This window comes from Poecilia mexicana, unplaced genomic scaffold (assembly GCF_051168715.1).
Source record: "Poecilia mexicana isolate PSO_F unplaced genomic scaffold, ASM5116871v1 scaffold_2, whole genome shotgun sequence".
NCBI lineage: Eukaryota > Metazoa > Chordata > Actinopteri > Cyprinodontiformes > Poeciliidae > Poecilia > Poecilia mexicana.
Genome location: NW_028263371.1, coordinates 38,437,326 through 38,459,122, shown reverse-complemented (window position 1 = coordinate 38,459,122; position 21,797 = coordinate 38,437,326). Strand labels below are relative to the sequence as shown.

At 38.1% G+C, this 21,797-nt stretch overlaps 1 protein-coding gene across 1 annotated transcript; it reads left to right on the top strand.

Moving 5' to 3' along the window:
- Positions 1 to 12,551: 12,551 nt before the first annotated feature.
- On the top strand, positions 12,552 to 19,718 carry LOC106930160 (lanC-like protein 3). Its single transcript, XM_015007548.2, has 5 exons — positions 12,552 to 14,087; positions 15,418 to 15,541; positions 17,437 to 17,634; positions 17,705 to 17,912; positions 19,559 to 19,718. Exons 1-5 carry the CDS (start codon positions 13,554 to 13,556, stop codon positions 19,716 to 19,718), a joined length of 1,224 nt encoding a protein of 407 aa, XP_014863034.1. The 5' UTR covers positions 12,552 to 13,553.
- The last annotated feature ends 2,079 nt before the right edge of the window (positions 19,719 to 21,797 follow it).

Genomic DNA, 21,797 nt, shown 5'->3' with positions numbered 1-21,797 from the left:
CGAAAACCCTCAGAAAAACTGAATGGTGATGGATGTAATTATTGGTTTGGTTAATCCCTACCATTAATTATTTGTGCCTTTATTTCTTTATCCCATCCAAAATTAATTACGTTTAAGCACTAAAGTCAGACTTGGTGCACCAAGTTCTTCATGCTGTTGTTCAGAGAGGCTATTAAACACAATTTTGTGCAGGAAAAATAAAGTTAACATGCTAACGTAAATAAGCATCTCATACTTTGGAAGGGGGGAAAAAGGAGATGAAAAGTCATTAAGCACCAGAAAGTTGCAATTTGCAAACTCTCAAAATAACTGGAATTATAAACTAAATTCAGAAAAAGTCAGAACTACAAGTTGTGATTAATTGAAAACGATGAGTTGTGATTAATAGCTCAGTTTTTCCTTGTGATTTCGCTTTATGTCTGAGGTGATTACGTTTTAACAATACAACCCCAGGAGTCTGTAATTGATGTCAGTCGTCTGAGCATTTGTTCTTTTGTTATCTTTGAAAATGCAATTTGTGTTGACTCACTTAGCCAAGGAGATGCTATTGCAAAAACATTTCATAAGGACAACACAGCTGAAACAAATGTACTCTTCCATCTCCTGTGTAATTCAGTGGATGAGTTGAATTTTTAGAACTCCCTTTCTAAAAATTCAGACATCATTGATTCCAGTGCTCCCATTAAAGCGAAGGCTGCGTCCGGTAGGAAGATGTTTCTGTGGATAAATGCTCCACTAGTAAGAAATTGTTAGACCTACAGCCATGATGGACGAACAACAGGAAGTTGGTATAAGGACTTTTAATCCCACAGTGCACTGCATTAAAGTCCCTCCAGATGATGCACAGCTCTACATTATTATTCTCCAGGGACATATAAAAACATAAAATCGGGTGATGCTTCCTGGAGATGTATCAGCTGAACAACATTTCCAGGATGAATGTCCCAACAAGAGCTAGAGAAACTCATCTATGTATATTTCTTTAGTCACACTGATTTCTGCACCAGTGTCCTCACAGTCTGTCTAAAACAATCAATCCTCCAGCTGCAGCTGATCCAGAACACTCCTGCTGGTGTTCTCAGTAAAACCAGGAAGATAGAGCACATCAGTCGAGTTTTAAAGAGCTTACATTGGCTCCTTGCAGCTCAGAGAGTTAGTTTATAAGTCAGTGAATGGCAGAGGTCCAAAATACATAAAAGATCTGCTGCTGTTGTATCAACTTTCCAAAGCTCTGGTTCTGTTCTGGTCTGCTCTGTGTCCCCAGAACCAGAACCAAATGCAGAGAAGCAGCATTCTTCCTCTATACAGCACTTCCACAAACTTCAGTAAAACTGCAAAACAGCTGTTTTGAACAGTGAGGCTCGGGGGCCATTTGTGGTCCTCTGAAGGATTTTGTGCGGCCTCCTGACCTCAATGCAAGCAGGTGGTTGAGATATATATATATATATATATATATATATATATATATATATATATATATATATATATATATATATATATATATATATATATATATATATATATATATATATATATATATATGTGTGTGTGTGTGTGTGTATATTTTTTTTCTTTTACAGATAATTAACATTGTCTTTTAAAAAATATGAGCCACAAAAAACAGATTCACATTTATTAACAACTTTTCTGCAATCATTTTACGTTTGGCGTAACCAAAACCTCAAACTCAAACTTCACTCAGCCCAAAAAAGAAAATAATCAACCACATAAAGTTAAAAACTTAGTGCCTGTCTTATAATAATAACATAACTGCGCAAAACATTTTTTATGTTTTCTGTCTATAATAATTTCACATTTAATTTAGATTATTATTGAGCAGATAAACCTTAAAGAAGAAGAAAAGAAATCTTAAAGTACTTTTTGTGGCCTGAAAGTGGTTTCAATTTGACAAGTTTGGTCGTTATGGCAAAAAGTTTGGACACCACTGCTATAAATCAAAACTACACACCCATCTATTTGAAGCTGCCTTTATAACTTCTGGAACATTGATCAATATATTTGAAGATGATTATTTTTGATTATTTTCATGATGTTGTTTGACAAAATGTAATGTTTGTTGTTTGTCTCGTAATTGGAGGACAATTTTTAACAAAGGTAAAAAATAAAAGTAAAAAAAAAATCACTAAATTATTAACAAAAACAAATCTGCATTTACAGATATAGGTGCTACTTTAACTCTGTTTATGTGATTCTGTAAACAGCGAATGTACGCATTTTTTAATAAAATGTCTCTGTGGACGCAATTATCCATTACAGCGAGCGAAGAACACGGTAGCTCCAGTATTGAACCAACCAGCTATGGTAGTGTGCAGAGGAGCCAAACTTTACATGAAAAATCTCTGGTGACTCGGTGCGTCTAGATGCACCATACTGGAACATGCAAGTTTGCACGTCCTTATGGAAACAGCCAGGAAAGTCAGAATTTTTATAATAAATGATATGATGTATAGAATTCAATATGATTCAGTTGGGAAAAAAAAGATATACTGCAAAAACAGCTACACACACACACACACACACACACACACACACACACACACACACACACACACACACACACACACACACACACACACACACACACAAGGACAATCTGGAGAGCCTAATTAGTCCTGTGGAAGGACGTCAGGGTATCTGAAGTGACCCTACACACGCTGCATCCAGAAAGGCCCTGACCTGGATGTGAACCCAGGATATTCTTGCTTCCATCTGAACTGTCAGGAGGCCTTCAGCTCGCTCACAATGAAAATACAAATCTCTAACCCACTGCCAAAGACCTCCTTCCTTCACCGGTCATGTGCATGAGATGCTGCAAATAAACTGGACTGAAAATGAATCAGAGACGATGCCAGAAGAAAACGATGCAGAAATAAATACACACAGTCCCTAAAAAAAGTATTCACCTCCTTGGATGTTTTACCATCTGTATTGCCTGGAAACATCAATTATAATCAACATAATTAGGCATTTTAGATAATTCTCCATCAGACTGAGGTGTGGGCTTTGACTGGACCCACTCCACGGTTGTCTTCAGTCCGTTTCTGTGTAGCTTCAGCTGGATGCTTCAGGTCATTATCTTGCTGGCATATAAATAGTAGTTTATTGTTTGCAGTGCTCACCAGAAACCTTCTTTAACCACCTTCTTTGGGTCTTTACCATTTTGGTTATTCTTTGTCAATTTAAATGGTGGCCCTTCAGGCTCCAAACGACTGTTTGTTTCTTATTATTAGTTTGACTTGAGAAAAAACAGATAATTTGTATGAAAATAAATGATTCTGCATTTGGTATTTGTATCAGTCTAATTGTATACATTTGTTCTGAATACCTGCGTTTGTTGCTCTGAAACTGAATCAAACTCAGCAACTAAATAATGTGCAGGTTGACATTGGGGGAAAAAAAAAATGCTTCAGCTTGGATGGCCTGATGAGGGTTAGCTCTTTCTCACCGCTATCTACTGACTCCGTTTCCTCAAATAAAATCACATTTTCATGCTTTGTGGAGATATTTAAAATGCTAAATTTCTTTTTTTAGTAAATGGCTGGGTGACCTGTTTAAAGTGCAACTTGTCTCTCCTGCTCTGAAAATGCAAGGTTCAACCCCCAAGGAGCCTGAACTGAATAAAGTGGGTTTGCAAAATTAATGAACCACTCAGTTTATCTTAAAACACACACCTCTGTATGCACATGAAATCATTTTAAAAAAAAATCTCATTGAACTCTCCCAAAAATAACAGCTCATAGAGGCCAAAATCTTCACTGAACCTGAACATTTTACTAAAGTAACAGCGAAGGCCCGAAAACAAAGTCAGAGCCATGAGGACGAATCTTAAAGGATCTTGTCTGGATTCTTGCTTTCAAGCAGTTCTCCTCTCCAACAGGTGTCATGGCATTTTGCCTGCTGGTTGTTGTCGTCTTCTATCACGTCAGGTTGTCACTTTGGAGGATGTCCAGAGGATTTGGCAAAGTCAGGCTCTCAGAAGCCTCAGATTGGCTCCAGCTCTGCTTCAGGGAACATGTTCGCGCAGGGAAACGTGGGGTGGAAATGGAAGCTTCTCTTATTAATTTGTGTTCAAATCTCAGAAAAATCACCAAAGATATTTCAGATGTAAATTTCTCAGGAAACTAACATGATTATGATTGTTTTCAGACTGTATTCTACAAGTCCTTGTGAGATTTCTCTGGGTGTTTTTTTTTCTGGGTGCTGATGAATGGAAAGGTTGGAGACTGACCTGTAATTCTGCAGTAGTGTTTACCAACTCATTTACTGAAAGAGTAAAGTTGATTAAAAGTTTCAGCCTGTGTTGTCCTTAAAAGAGAGTTTTGCAACAGCATCTCTTTGTCTTAGTGAGTCAACAGAGATTTGCACTTTTGAAGATAACAGAGAGAGGATTAGATAGGGCGACATCAATTTCAGAGACCTTGTAAATATTTACACTGCTGCTGATTATCACGTCCAGAGTGAGTCCTCGATTGTGTGTTGCTTGTGCAACGCGTTTGAGTCAAACCAAAGTTTTGAAGTATATCACGCAGTTTTTTTTCCCCCTGTCAGCATGGATGCCGAAGCCTCCCACATTTATTAAACAGCCATAATCAATGGAAATAACAGATAAAAGGTCACTGAGGTCATCTTAAAAAAAAGCCACATATGTTGGCTTTTATATAAAGTTAGAATCAGAGCTCGTTTCTGGCTTTTTACCTCGATTGATTCCCAGAAAAAGAGTCAAATATGCACCTTTTCACAGTTTAGTGAGTCATGAAATAAGGTGGCAACCCCTCACCCTACGCTTATGCTTTCTGCTCAGACGCACAAAAAGTGGCCTTCTGCTGTCACTCGGTTTCCACTTGGGAAGCATGTCAGGAAAACAGCGACGGCTTTTTCCGTCACGACTGACAACAGACTCGGCTAACACAGAGGAATTCAGGAAAGGAATGAGTCAACTTTACTTTTTGAGGACATGCTTTAATGTGTGCAACAAGACGTTGGAGATCTTCTAACAGTCTGTTGTCTCCAGCATCATCGTTTTTGCGTCTGTTTTGTGTGGGAGCAGCAGTGGAGCCAGAAACACCCACAGACTGAACGAGATCGTCAGGAGGGCTGGCGCCGTGGTCGGTCTCAGGCTGGAGACATTTGAGACTGTGGAGGAAGGAAAGACACTGAAGAAACTATTATGCATGAAATTCAAATATTGGCCTTTTTTGTTTGTTTACTTCATTCTTTTGTTCTGAGGCTTCATGAAACAACATGCGGTAAACTTGGTCCAAAACCGCAGCTGCTGAAGACCATTTCAAGTTGGAGAAGATCTGCAGTAAAAGTTACGTTTCCTCTGCTGCTAAAACTGAAAATGGATCTTTAAGCAGGAGAATGAATCAAAACACATCGATGCAAAAACACAAAATCTTAGCAAGTTTTTTTTGGTTTAGTTTCTAGTGCAAATATCTTAGTACACTTGAAATAGCACAAACTAACTGAAAAGTTATTTTTCAACGAGATATAAGCCTTGTCTTAAGTAAATAATTCATTAATAATGATGGAAACGTATTTGTTATTCTAGCAGATAAATAGCACAGGAAAAATATCTTGATACCAGTTAAATCATCTGCCAATGGCACAAGACTGTTTTCATCAATAATAAGGGATTATTTACTTAAAATAAGCCTTTATATCTTGCTGAAAAGTTATGAGTTAGTTTTGCCTTATCTCAACTTTACTAAGATATTTGCACTACAAACTAGACCAAAAAATACTTTCTAAGGTTTTGTGTTTTTGCAGCGATGGCAAAATCAATACCTAAATGGTTCACCACACAAAAAAAATTACAATCTTTCATGTCTGCTTTCAATGAGGATGGATTTATTTGATTGCGTTTTAACCCTATTTAGCTGGTATACCAGTGAATGTGCATCGCGCTGTTTATTCGTCATGAGAGAAAGAAATGTGTTCTGACTCACCAATTGTATGTTGAAGCAATGACGACCATCTGTTTGGTTGTTTTACCTTATATGTCAACTCTACAATGATTGCTGAGACGCTCTTGTTCTCTCCAGGCCGTCATCAAGATGTTCTGGCTTCATCTCTTCGCCAAGCGCGGAGCAGTGACTCATTCTCTTTCTTCTAGTGATTCACAGTTAATGGCTGCTTCTCTTAGGTCCACTGCAACCCGTTGTCTCCAACTTTGCTCTTGACGACGGCAGATATTTGTCGTTTCTGTCTGTAGATCTCCCATTTTTTTAGATTTCCATTAGAACTTATATTCCTGCTTCTGCGCCTTTTTTTTCTTTCTTTTTCAAGCATCTTACAATCTGTTTTCTGTCCTGACACTGACATATTTATTCATCTACCCTATTTAAATTTTTTTGTTGTCCTTTTTATTTTGTTTGCACTTGCTCCATATTTCAGTTGCAGCTGTTTGGGACAAGCCAGTATTTTCTGCCACAACTTTCATGCTGAATGACCTTCTTGAAGGAAATTGATGGAGCTTTTCAAGGCTTGAACGGACAGCTCTCCTGCTGGGGTAGTGTTTCCTGCCAATCAGCCAGCTGAAACAGCCCATTAATGTCTGCAAGCACTCTCTCTTTACGTCGGTCTCATTAATAGTCGGACTTGTCCAAGCTTTTCATTCAGAGTGGCAAATTGGAAAAATAATTACTTAAATGCTATCATTACTAATGAGAAAGTGTAGCAGAGAACTGTGAGCCGATAAACCAATTAGCTTTGTGTGATGCGGACATTGTACTGAGATGTTGACCTTTTTCTGTTGCAGTATTCCCAGCACTTCTTTTGTTTTGTTTTTGTTTTTTTTGTTTTGTTTTGTTTTGTTTTTTTATTTGTGCCAATGCATTATTAAAATAAGAAAATCAAAATTCCATGCTTGTACATTGTTTCCCTGCCTGTTTAGTGCCCTACACCCATAATATAATATCAAAGCACATGAACTTTTGAAGATTTTCCTTAAATTTCACCCGAAAGCAAAATATCCTCAACTTCATTATATTTCATGCAACATACCAACAAAAAGATAACTTTTTCGGTTCCAAAAATAGATATAAAGTGTCAGTTTTCGTAACAGAGAATGTTTTATAGCACTAATGTACCAGTAGAAACTCTAACAGGTGTCCTTCATTGTTTGTCATGTATTTTGCTCCATACATATTGCTTTGCTTTCCACGCTTTGCCGTAAAGAAGCAAATCCTCCAGCATCATACTGCTACCACTATGCTTCATCTGTGAGGATAATTTTTCTCAGATCTGGTGCCATTTGGCCAGAACATGTAGTTCTACATTTTGTTGTCAGCATCAATGTCAATTTATGTTGATAACAAGAGTTTTTGTATTTCAACTCATGGTGTAAAATGATGGAACAAGTTAAATGAGGAGTTAAAACCAAGGCAACATTTAATACAATTTGAAAGGAAATATAAGGAGGTTATTTTCACAAGATATAGAAACATGAGAGATATATCACTAATGTGTGCATATAAACTGAGGCTAACGCATATGAGTGTGTGCGTAAAATGGAAAATTAATTAACCAATGTTTTTTTTAATTTTTTTTTTAATTTGATTTAATAATGAGGGTACATTTAAAAAATATGGTATGTGTTTATGGGGTCAGAGTTCATAAGTATCTTCCTTCTTCCTTCAACTTTTCGAGCCTGTTAAGATTATTGTGGTACAAAATGTGTATTTTCCTTTCCTTGTTCCTGTGTGTGTGTGATTTTTATGCTTCTATCGTGTTTGAAATAAAATAAATAAAAAGAACCTTACATAGCAAGTAAAAACAAGAGATTTTGGTCAAAGTGCCGTACTGCTTGCTTGTTTTTGGATTTTAATTTGTAACCTAACTCTGCTTTAAACTTCTCCATAACGTTTTCTCTGCCTTCTCTTCTGTGTTCCTCTGTTTTTTCCGATGTTCTCTAACAAACCTCTTCCACAGAACAGCTGAATTTACACTGACATTAAGCTGCACACAGATGCACTGTGTTTAATAATAAGGAGACTTGGGCAGCGGCACCAGACTATGTTCATCTGTAGTTCATTTTGAAATACCTGAATGAATCATCTTCATTTGGCATTTCTGTCATTTTTGTTGTGGCTCCTCCTCCCATGTTTTCATCTGCACCCACATTTTTAAAGCCTTTTGCATATCAAGCTGGAGAAATGTACAGGCTTTATTTTCTGCAAAATTAGATGGGACCAGTTAAGTCCTACATCATTTTCTCATATAAATGCAAATTGAGGTCTTTTTTGTCCTTCTTTTTTTTTCTCTCCAGATAAGACAGGGAAAAACACGCATCTCCGAGCATGACTCCAACTATTTTAATTTTCCCGACTCTTCTGTCGACCACATCTGACAACTTTTACTCAAAAATGCCAAAAAATAAAATAAAAAGAAAAATATTTAGAAAGAAAAATTTAATTTTCTAACTTGTCCATAATGTGAGTCTGAGAAAAGAGCAGCTTTAAAGTAAGACTCTATGAAGACTTTTATCAAAACACATAAACAGACACGCCTCAGAAGCAGATGCTGATCCACTGCTGTTTTCTTCTCTCTTTTTTCCCCCAATAATAACCAGAACTGCAGCTCTTGCTCACATTTTCATAAATACTCTGAAAAGTCTTGCCTTTCTTGAAATTGCTTTGCTTCAAGTTACATTTTTGGAGCCGAGAAATTGCACTTAGCCTTGAAATTTTAATTACCTCAGTATTCATACGCCGACCTTTGCCAACACCTCTGTATCAGCGTGGCATTCATCCTCTCCTTTTATATCCGTGTCTTTTCAAACAGACGCTGCTTTCAAATTAAAATGTTCAAACGCGTCTCTTACAATCACAGCCTCGACTCAGATAGGCTCGTGTTGGAAATGACACAATGAGACAAAGTTCTGACGAATACGTGAGATGTCTGTCTTCTTCAACAAGAGAATATTTGTTGATTTGTAGTTGACACAGATCTTGTCTTATTTATTTTTACTTTGTTTATCGCTCCGCATGTCTGACCTCAATGGGTAAGGAGGGGAAAAAAATAAAGCAATTGATGAAATAAAGGAGCTACAAGGAGCCCAATCGAGGCTCGACGCAGCGACATGTAGGGGAAAAACGAAACTTTGGGTCTTTATGTAAAACTCTATGAACTCACTGAAAAGCCTAGTGAGGTATGGTGGTGGCAGCATCATGCCAAAAGACTTGGGGGTGCCATAACAAAAATAGTGGTTGTAAAAGTTTTGACTTACGATATTTTCATGGCACACTTTTCACTTTTCAGATTTTCCCCTGTATTAAGCTGTATCACACAAAATGCACCAAAATCTGTGATTACAACAGAGAAACATACAATTTCTTTGATTTAAAAAAAAATTATTTTAATTAAAGACAAACATTTGATGAGAAAGATCAGATAATGCAGCTGTGAGAAAACTCGGACCTTCTAATAAATATGACATGTAGAGAATCTCTTATGCATGAAATAAGGATCCCGGTGGCGGCAGCAGGAGGAAAATTAGGTCTAAATTAAAACTACAAGTCATTTCAGTCCTTCAGACAAAATTGTCACAGATGCACTTCAAAACAAGGCTCCAGTAATCAGTGCGACAGGCTGTTTAAAATCTAATGTCATTAAAATGCTAATTTATGATGAGAAGCTCTTTTTTTATTTCACTGCCTCACTGTCATCTAAGATTTAGGTTGCATCCTTGGTGAGAACATCTTGTCTGGGAACTTAACGAGTCGCCTATCTGGTCCTTAGGTGCCACAATAGATGTTCAATAATAGCTCGAACTTAAGGTTTTGCTTCCAATTTTATTTTGTGACAGATGCAAATGTCAGATACAAATGCAGATTCACTGGGTGAAGTGTTATAGCTACAGGAATAACATAAAAAACAACAACAAGAGGAATATGACCAGAATAAATACATTTCATTCAGTTTATTTGATCTTTTTAGTGTGAATTCAGAAGATAATTATTAACTAAATTCAGCCCAGTTGTTTCATTTTAATCCAAGCTTCATTCAGTTTCATTTCAATACAGAGACAATTCATAACTAATATCACAAATGCAATGACATGATGAACAGGCTCAAATACCTGGCACTTCTGATTAGAATCAAATTTTGGTCTAAATTTCATTTCAGTCAAGGTGACTCCTTCTAATCCAATCACATCCAATAGAGAGACATATGGACACCCTTCTGTCAAATTTTAATCGGAGTTTGATGGATTAATTGATATTAATTGATATTATAACCCCCCCCACCCCCCTTCCCTAAACATATGTCACAGAGGTCAGCCCCTCTTGCCTAGCTATAGGTTATCTTATATCCTGTTAAAGAGTATGATCCAGCACTTATCTGTAGTCCAACACCAAATAACGCACCGTAAGCTATTGTCTGAAGGATTGTCAGACGTATCCTGCAGGTTTCTTTTGCTTGAGGACAGATGCACACTCATGCACACGCAGCAAGACTCTCTGGTTTCTCTGTCTCTTATGGAACAAGAGTTAAAGGCATTTAATTCCAACGCTGTGTATTAAGAAGACAATCTGTTTAAAACCAGAGGTAGTTACATCATTCCCAATCTAATTCAACATGGTTTAGAATATAGCATATTTATTTATTCACTATTCACTTACAATTATTCTGGCTATCTGTGGGCTTTGAGTTCGGGAGGAGTTAATGGTGAGCAGATGGTCACTGAGGGAGGTCAGGAGGTCACAAAGTTGCCATCATATGATATATGTGACATATGTTTCGGGTGTGTTTAATATCAATTAATATCAATTAATCCATCAAACTCTGATTAAAATTTGTCAGAAGGGTGTCCATATGTATCTCTTCCAATTACATAGAGGCCAATTAAATCCTAATTTTAATGCAGCACAATAACAACCTGCTTATACTTCTCGTAAAAACGGTTTGCTCTTGTTTACCTGGGATATTTATTGCTTTTTTAAAATGGTTGTTATAGTTTATGAGTTTGAAGAAAGAGCATAGGGAACACACAATTCAAAATTCAGCTGGACATCTTTCACTTCAAAGACTGAGTAAATGAGATCAGGTCAAAACTAAACAAAACTAAAGCTAAACTGGACAGAAACTCAACCTTTAACATTGTGGGAGAAGAGGGGATGCCATTTCATATCTGTTCCCATTATCCAGCTTGAACATATTAATTATTACAGCTTCAGAAATATGTGGGGAAGGTTGGTTGTAATTAAAACTTGTATTTGTTGTTTCTGATAAATCTTTCTGTGGTTACTTTTGTTTTCAGATTGCTTTGTGTTTGCACTTTTCAGAGCTAACAAATTACACAAAAATATAGTTTTGTATGACTCTAACCCACCGCACACGACGAGAACAGTGTCTGCGCCTTTTTAAGTCACAAAACCCGGCAGGTTTTCTTCAGCACCATGGACAGTAGCTGGCTGTGCCTGCAGGCCTCTGGCGCCACCTGCTGGAAACAATTATCTTTGATGGACTGATTTAAGATTAAGGTTAGATATGTATTGTAAAACAGGAAATGTACACAGATTAAACTTTGAAAAAGCAGAATATTGTAACAACACATGAGAAATAATGAAAGGGTGAACTCCTGAAACTGAACATTTTATTTTTATGAGAAGGAGAATAACAGGCTCTTTAAGCATAGATCAAAACCAAATGGAGAATTATTCCCTGACACAAACACACCAGATAAATAACTTTAACTCAAAAATAAATTCACAGCGATTTGTTGATCTGGTTATTGAAAATTGATTATTAGTGAGAGGTTTAAACAAGGACAAGCTTCAATTCATGGACTTTTTCCAGGCTTTAGAACTCAACTAAACAATTACAGTAAAGTTTTACTGAGGAAAAACAGCAGATAGGAAACTACCTGACCAGCAAGTAGAAATTAAAATCTGCTATGTATATATATACCAAAAAAGAGATAGAAAACAAAAATAAAAAATAAATCTTCATTCCCTTTTGTCAAACTCTCCTTTGACTATGAAATTGATTGATTGAAACAGCTGCAGAAGTAAATTATGTTGAATCCAATAGAGAACAAAGCGCTGGAGGACACTCCAGCTGCTGCAGTAGAAATAAAAGTCATATTGAAGGTTTCAGACAGAAGGAAAGGCGGACAGACGATAAAACAGGAAGACAACAACAGCTGCCAGGTAAATTCACAACATTTCATTATACTAAGTGCTTCATTAAGTGCTCTGGTCTGATTTGTTGGTTTGTTTACTTGTTGGATATGCAGGAATGCGCAATATGTGTTTTTATTGATCAATATGTGTATTTAGATTTTTATTGTGGTACTAGTGTTCAACATTGCTATTTGTAGCGTAGTTAATTTATCATTTTTAGCACATGATGTCCAAGTCAAAACTCCCCTGTGGGGACAATAAAGCATAGAGCTATCACTTATCCGTCAATAATACATTATGCAGAAGTAACTTGTGACTGAATTAAAAAGAAAAAATATGTCTATCTAAAAACAGAATAAGTGTCAGATGCTAAAAAGAGAGGGGAGGGGAAAACACTGAAAATCTACAATGAAGGTAAATTATATTCTAAAAACAGATTGTATTTAATGAACAAGCAAAGTTAACCAACAAGATTTTAAAAGGATTTTTGTTGCTACTCTATAAAGTTAGTCTTTAGAGATTAACATGCTTTAATTATGGATAGATGGTCCAAATATCTTTGGGGCATTTTGGTCTCCTCTGCCACCTTCAGCTACATGGTTTCTGCTCTCTGAGCCTTGTCACAAACTGCTGTCAGGACTTCAAATGACTTTTTGGTCAATTGCTTTCTTTGTACTATTCTCTTGTAAAGGTTGGATTTGAGGAGAGCAGAACTAATAGTTACCCTGTTCACATCTGAGCTGTGGATCTCTGTAGCTCACATCCATAATTCAATCCATTACTGGGCTAGGAAGTATATTCTCTTCCAGAGATACCATGGTTCTTATTGCTGTTCCTGTGATTAGTGATTTCCACTCCCATCAACGCAGATGGATTTCTATGTCTTTCGAAATATCCCGGTGGGCTTCATGTCCACCCTGATGCTGTTTGCTCACTAATGTTCTCAAACAAATCTACATGGCCCTCACTGAACAGCTAGATTTATGTCTCCTTTAATTACTCACAGATGGACAGTCGGAAGGTAACTGGCTGCACTGGATTTTATTTAGATGCACCAGAGTAAATGGGGAATAGAATTACAATGCAGCAAACATGTGAAAAAACAAAACATGTAAAAAAAAAACCATATTTTCCTTCCAGAATATTCCAAAGTATCAGTAATAAACATGGCTTGATGTAAACCATCTCCTCCACCTGTGTGTTGGTGGAGCTCTTGGAAGCGGACTGCCTGCACCTCCCATCATCCATCCATCACTGCTCCCATCCAATCAGCTGCGGTCTGATGGGACCTGCTGGTGCAGTCAAACTGTTTTTCTTCTCTCATCCTTGGATACCTTGAGAAGGGAGCACAGATCTGCCTGTTCGCCGTGGCCGTGCCGCTTCTGGTACCCCGACCTGGGCCTGATGGAGAACACCCGCTGCTTCGCGAACCGCTTCTCCGACTACAGAGGCGCGCTGCTGCCGGGCCAGAGCGCCGAGGCCGTCCTCCCGGCGGTCGTTGCCAAAATTGACAAAATCCTAAAAAAGATCCCGGTCGACATCAGCGATTGCGATGGAGGGCTGTACGACGGGCCGGCCGGAGTCGCTTACATGCTGTACCACGTCAGCGAGTGTCCGCTGTTCTCCGAGCAGCGGGACGTCTACCTGAAGACGGCCAAGCAGATCATCGACGTGTCGGTGAGGTACGCGGACGCGGAGCCTGACCAAAACATGCGAGCCGCCTTTCTGCTCGGCGGGGCGGGCATCTACGCCGTGGCCGCGATGATATACAAGTCCCTGGGCTTGGCGGATTTCGTAAAGCCGCTGACCAAGTTTCGGAACCTGTGGGAGGTGTGTGCGCCCATCAATTTCCTGGAGTGCGGCTCGGACGAGCTGTTCGTGGGGAGGGCGGGCTATCTGTGCGCCGCTCTGGTTCTGAAGCAGAAGCTGGGCATTGAGGTGAGGCAGACACCGCGATTTTCACCAAGCAGTTCTGATAATAAACTTCATAGTGTGCCTTATTTCACCCTGACTGACCACTAATATCACAGAGACCTGGAAACATAAACAACCTCAGCTTTTGCTGATGATATTTTCAAATAAGAAATCATTTCCTTCAGTAGTAGAACAATAGAAAACTCTAATGAATTGAAAGTGTGGTGTTTTGTAAATATAGCAATATGCATGTTAATATGAATCTTCAGTTAGTGATGTTATTCATTTTCTGAAGTGATCCCGTGGATAAAAAAATTTTGCATAATAGGCCGATTCCCTTTAAATGTTATATTTCCCTTTGGGATCAGTAACATATTTTTGAATTGAATGAAAATTAAATGTGAAACGTGAAGACAAAAGAAGAAACTGATAAATCTTTTACAACATTGTTTGTTTACTTGTCCTGAGTTATTATGGTGCTGCGCAGGTGGAAAATGTGACACAAAGTCTCTTGTGGCTGAAGGGTGACCTAGATGGTCTCAAGTGACATACATGGCATTTGTTGCTGGCATAACATACCTGATGTTATTGGTGACCTCACAAGACGGTGATCTTATATGTGAACTCTGTTTTATTCAGTTAATGTAATATCTGGAAATGATGCTGCCTTCTAGAGTAAAATAAAGCTGTAATTAATCGCCGTCATACAATCTGGGGATCCTTCTAGATGCAGTCTCTTGGTTGTGATTTTCAGTTTTTAAACAAGTAAATTACTAAAACCAAAATACTCAAGTTTAAGCTTAAAGATGAGTCCATAAAGCACTTTGCGCACTTGTCTCATTTGTAGAGTGACTGGATGCTCTGCATTAGTATAAAACAGACAGCAGTTCATAATAGCCTGTATTACAGTTGTTCCTTTTTGTGTGACATTTTCACATCATCACACCAAAGTTCCCAACAAGAGAAAAGCAAACGTGTGGACAGAGAGACGAGGAAGAGGCCGTGTCACCTCTTTCGCTCCCCCTCCAGCCTGACTCGACAGGACACAGTATATCTTTGACATCCTTGACAGTTTGCTACCTCAGGTGACCTCAGACTCTCTTCTGTTTCTGGTCTTAGCAGGAAACTGTGAGTCAGTAATGGCACATCTCTCCCAGACCAATTTCACTTCAGTTTGTCTTATTAATCACTCTTGTGCCTCAGAAAGTCACATTGCATTCTGTGGTTTGCTAGCAGAAAGAAAAAAAACAAAAACATTTCTAGTCCTTTTACAGATTTTGACTACAGATTAATCCTGTAAATTATCAAAGATGTCTTTGTTATGCAGATAACGCGAGTGTTTTTCATTTTACAGATTCTGAGCAAAGATCAGATCAAATCTATTTGCCGAGCCATCATCGAGTCAGGAAAACAATACGCCAGGAGGAAGAGGAAGCCTTTCCCTCTGATGTATTCATACTACGGAACAGAATATCTTGGTGAGAATATCTTTAACAGCGCTGTGCAAAAGTCTCAAATCATCCCTCATTTCTTTATATGGTTCCTCCAAAGTCATCAGGGTTTCTTGCAGTTATATGATCAGATGATCTACTTATCAGGATCACTACTGGAACAGTAAAACCTTTGCACAGTCCTAATTGTTTAATCAATTAGGACTGTGTCAAGGTTCGCACAGTCCTGATAACTGATTTCTCAACCAGTGTTTGGTTTTACTGGTATGGTTTGGGTCATTGTAAGCTGCAGGGTCCAGTTCTGGTACAGTTTTATTTATTTTTTTTATATACAGTCTCACATTCTTCGCAATCACTGGCAGATTGTATGATGGTCAATGCATCACCAAACCATGACTCTGCCATGCTCCATAGCTTGTCCATTGTTTTCCTGGTGCATTTGGCTTGTGCTAAACATGTCGTCTGGTCTGGTGTCCAAATAATAACTTTTTTGATTCATCTATCAAAAAAAACAAAATTTTTCTAGAAGTCTGGTTCTTTTTCTACGTTCTTCTCTTTTGTCTTCATGTTTTCCTCAAAGAGCAAATATTTTCTATGGAAGCTGTACATCTCTAGTCCTTTTCTGATCAACAAATGAAGTTATCCAATATCCAAGCGTGTCATAAAAAGGGTGGCCTATCTTTTTTACACATGACATGTCTCTCTCTGGCTCCAGAGCTGTTGTGCTAACATGTACGGAGCTAACTTTGCTTTTCTTGACTGCATCGGATGAAGCGAAGCATCAGGGCTGGAGATCCTCAGTAACTTTCAGACCAGCACAGAGTTCATAGTAAGCATAGCCCTGCTGGTCACCTCTGCATGGTTTCAGCACTGATGGGAGATAACAGAGTTAAAAAAAATAAAGTTGACTCCCTCAGAGAGTTTAATTAATGACACTTTTAAAGATCTGCATGAGTTAAACTTTGCCTGCCCTAAAACATTTGCTCACTGTTTGCTGTGAATATTCAGATATGAAAGAAAATTGTAGAGTCTGACATGTAGCAGAGAGCTGTGGCTGCCCTGCATGCATCTGGTGGAATTGATGAGTTTGGGATTCACATGAATTAGCTCCTCTTCTCACCGGTCTGTCCTGATTTAGCGTGGGGAGGAAATAATCTGTTTTGGGTCAGAAGGTTGCCGCAGTTTGTAGGTCAGCAATATTTGATTTTTTATTAGTCACTGTTGATCAAAGAAAAAAAAAAATGAGTAAGGAAAAGTATGGCTGATCTATACTGAAAATAAACACTATTACAGCTATATAACTTTGGTCAATTATACGTGTGTATTTGCTAAGCAATGTGGTAAATTTGCCCATTAAACTGCTTTAGAGACCATTTGGAGTCACAATGAAAATGTTTTTGTTAGACAACAAGACAGAGCATTTGCTGCATGTTTCCTCCTTCTGTCTTCACCCTCTTTCCTGCCAAACTACTGTTCGAAAAAAGCTCAATTTTGAGAAGAAAAATCCACCACCGTATTTATAAATAATTCTGGCCATAATTGTATAATTGATTCTGAATACAAACTTGAAATATCAAACAAATGCACTTTGTCTACTAAAGCTGTTGTGTTAAGTACTCTCTCTTTACTAATTGACCATTTCAGTACTCTGGTTCTTTTCACCTTCAGTCAGTTTGTATGTGGTGCCTCCTGTTTTTGATGTCAAAGCCAGACGTGTTTCACTATTCAAAGTTCTTTCTTTGCAGCCAGGCAGAGCAAGGTCAGTGAACCACAAGAGGCAAAAGGAAGTCTCCAGGCAGTCTGTTTTTGCTCGCATCTTTCGGGGTCGTGCCTGTTTGTTTGCCTGGCATGGTGTCGGCCTGCATGGCTGGTTTTGTTTGCCGCATGTTTTTTGACCCGCTTCTCGCCCTGCGTCCTGTCAGGTGCGGCCCACGGCCTCTCTTCGGTGCTGCAGATGCTGCTCAGCTACCAGGACGTCCTCAGCGGGGCAGAGAAGGACCTGGTGTGGCAGAGCGTCGACTTCCTCATGACTCAGGAGCAGAACTGCAACTGGCCGGCAGAGCTGGGAGCAATCATCGAGAGGGAAAACGAGCTGGTGCACTGGTGCCACGGCGCCCCAGGTACAACCACGGCTACTGACGCCCCGTATCACGTTCCCTCTTACTATAATGTTTCCATTTCATCCTGCAGGCGTGGCGTATCTTTTCGCAAAAGCCTATCTGATCAATAAGAAGCCGCAGTATCTGGACACGTGTATCCGCAGTGGGGAGCTCGTCTGGGAGAAAGGCCTGCTGAAGAAAGGACCTGGCATTTGTCACGGGGTTGCAGGCAGCGCTTATGTCTTTCTCCTGCTTTATCGCCTCACAGGCAATTCCAAATACCTCTACCGTGCCCAAAGGCAAGCAATCATTTCTCCTCTTTCCCACCGGTGTGCAGTCTACAGGCCACAAGCCGTCTTCAATATCAGAAATTCATGAGTCGTGTCCCACGTTGTCAGTAAAATTTATTTCCCCAATATGTTGGGAACTGATTGCACCACATATCAGCTCAGAGTATAAAATGGCTCAACTTTTTTTTATTCCTGACTTTCGTTTTAGTTTTCACAATACAGATTGATGAGCTGAAGTTTTTAAAAACACATAATTATATGTAAATCTCAAATGTACAGAAAATTAAATGCATATCAGAACAAGCCAATGATGTGTTTTCTAAGACAGATAACTCTATAAAGTACTGTTGTTGACTTTGTGTACATTTTGAACCGATAATCTACTTTCTAAGAGGTTTTGTGAGGTTGTATAATGTCACTTTAAAAACCCTACTGTAACAATATTTTAAGCCTAATTTCACCAGCCTACTTGCCAATTAATTGATAATTTAGCTTTCAGGATGTTAACATTTCTAATGTTGTTTTTTGTGTTAAACTCAAAATGAATATTTGGTCTAGATCCCCATTTTCTGTGCACGAAAAGCTGTTGTGTCACACATGTTCATCATACTGGTGTCTAATTATAGGAGTAATCTCGTCATCTTAGACAAATCAGTTTAATATGGAAGCTTTAGAGATTCTTGAAATCTATGAAAGCATAACAGGAATGCTTAAATATAAAAACTAATAAACAGATCTTTACATTTGCATAAGATTTTTTATGTGTTCAGACAAGTTAAAACTGCTTGCTATAAAGACAATAATGGATCAGTGGTAGTTTATAAAAATGAGAATTAAATACATTTTCTTAGTAAATTTCAGTTTTTGGCCAATTTAGCACTCAATAATGGCTGGAGATGAGCACAAGAACTTCATTTTAATGACCACGCCAAAACATTTCCTGTATTCCTTCATAATCTTGTTTTTTCTTCAGCAGCAGAGTCCTGGAGGTTATTGTGGTGGAGCATATTAATTATTAACCAATTCTAATTTGAGATTTGTCTGAGGTTGCCTGTGTTTGGTCCTCAGGTGATGGACAACTTGGCTGATTCCTCTGTCAGAAAATATTACATTTAACAGAAGAACACTTCTGGATTCTGGCTTTAATATTTCACTCTGCAACACTCAGAGTTTACCAAATATTTCTGTAGCCAATGCCGTCAACATGGTTTGCAAAGGTATTGAAATAGATTTTTATATGTAGCCATACTGATATGTTTTGTGTTATTCCTGAAGAGTAGAAACCTTTTTGTAGGTCATCTGTTAAAACACACCAGCTGATTTGCACTAATAGGCAGCAGGATCACTTTCTAAAAATAGATTTCATTGATTCTCTTGGCTTTCTATGACTTTTTGCATCTCCTTTTATTCACTTGTACTTCCTCCACATTTTACCCATAGTATTTAAATTAATTTGTCCCATTTTTCTTTGTATGTGTGGACTACTTGGTATTCAGGTTTACATTTCATGTCAGTAGGATCATTTAGAATATATATTTACTGAGAAACAAATGTTCTTGTGTTTGTTTTCCCTGGTACAGTAAATCTGAAAGACACTTGTATTACTCATCATTTCATCATCCATCTCTTTCTGTGTTCTTCTCTTCATCCCACAGGTTCGCAGAGTTTATCTTCACCGAGGAGTTTAAGGCGGGCTCTCTCTCGGTCACCAGCGTCTGCAGCCTGTTCGAGGGCCTTTCCGGGACCGTTTGCTTCCTGGTCGACCTCCTGCAACCAGACCAGTCAGAGTTCCCTCTGTTCAGCGTGTTTGTGTGAACGGATCCGGCGTAGCGCTGTTTCCTGACCAGAACAGATGTTATAGTTTTTACAATAGATGGAGTAACATACACTGTAAAACCAGGACAATATGTGAGTGGGTTTCAGTTGGAATAAAAAATCTGATGCAGTGGAAGAGAAAGTTTTTGTTTTGTGTGAACGTACATCTTGCAGGCTTTATCAGAATCACCAGTAACGTTTTAAGTTTCAGTTTAGTCAGCAAAAACGAGGGCTCACAGCCTCTTGAACCTGAGATATGTATTTATAAGTCTCCTTTGGATTTCCCTTATCTACAGAATCTAATAGAATCTCCTCAGATTTGCTTCAGCATTAAAAATAACAGCAGCTAACGTGCATAAAAGAAAACAAATTTACTCAAACTGCGAGTAAATATAGTTCAAATGTTCTGAAAAAATATATACCAGCAAAATATCTTATTAAACATATTTACATGAGTCAACAAACAAATCAATCTGTAAACACTGGCAGCATGTACATTTTGCTAAAGGAACAAGTGGTAGCTAGTGGCTGACTCTGCTGCAGCGCTAACGCACGTCTGTGCAAAAACAGAAACAACAAACAGAGATTCAGTCTCAGCTGTTGGTATTTGTTTTTACTCATAAGGCGTCTCTGTCAGTGATAAAACATTTCCGTTGCTCCTGCTTGAGTAAAATTACTGGTAAATGGCTAGCCGCTACAACGGCATCACTAGCTAGGCTACTAATAAACTACTCAGCTGAAATCAACTCAAAAACTCCAATAACATTTTTAATAATTATTATTTTCTCTTGTAGTTATCTTTCAAAACCCCATTCAGAGTTCTAACTAAAAAGGAAAAGAAAAAAATTTAAGTGTGTGTACCCTTAATCTCAGGACAGAGATAAACATGTGCACTATCGACAGCCTAAAGTAAATGAAATCACAACTCAGTCATGCATACGCTCAAATATAAAAAAAACATGAGTCACATAATGCCTTTGAAGTTTACACCAGCTAAGCATCACAAAATGCAGTTAATTTAAGTCTTTAGGGACATAATCTCTCAATTTGCTGTTGTCAAAACCTTAAATATTTAAAGAATAAAAAAGTGGTTCAATGACACCAAGCTTTCAGAGTTACTGATATATGTTAGAGGTACAGCTGGTAAATGTTGAGATTAATATTTGTTCACTGTTGTAACAGTTTCCCTTTGTTCTGTTTCAGCTGTGTGGCTCCTGTTTTCGGTGTGTCCAGCTCTGTTAGCCACCGTGTTGAAACTGTAAGACGTTGTAATTTGTTTCACCCTGTGGAAAATGAAAACAATCTGCTCTGGGCTGTAACTCTGTGATAAAAAAAGAACAAAAACAAAAGTCTGGTTTTCTTCTTATTTTCCTTCATAATGAATTCCAGAAGTGACTTTTTTCCAAGCTGTGTAACCGTAAATAATTGATGTCCTTTAATTGTCATAATGTGGCCTTACAAAAATCATTATCATTAAGTCTAAAATACAAATGGAAGATGCTTTGGCCAGCATTTACTGTGTGAACAAGTGGCTCAAAAAAAAAAAAAAAAAACGGCCTGTAAACAACAGCAAACCAAAGCAGTTTCTGACGCTACATGTGCCTGTCGCTCCATATTTCTAAGCTACATGAGTGAGTGAATGTTGTTGCAATTACAGTCCAAACTGTTCAAAACATCTACAGGATTATTGTTAAGTGTCCAGATCAGAAAATAAATGAACAAAAGGAGACGGATGCTCTGCTTTATTCTGGCAACACATAATCTTGATCACAATGACATGCTGTATATGTGCTAAGGCGTATAAAAGCTGGGTTTTATCGAAATACGCTTCTGTAATGTTCACTGAATAAAAATGTGAATGGCTCTTTAAAACTGAAGTTGAATATGAATAATTTTGTTCATCTCAAGCAAACTCATTGTTCCTTTCTTTTTTTTAATTATTTTTCTGTGAAGTAAAACCATATTATGCTCCATACGAACCACCAACACTTTTAAATATCTTCCAGCATAATTTCTCCAGCTTGCAGACTTCTTTACCTTATGTAAAAATATTTATATTTATATTTTATATATATTAAT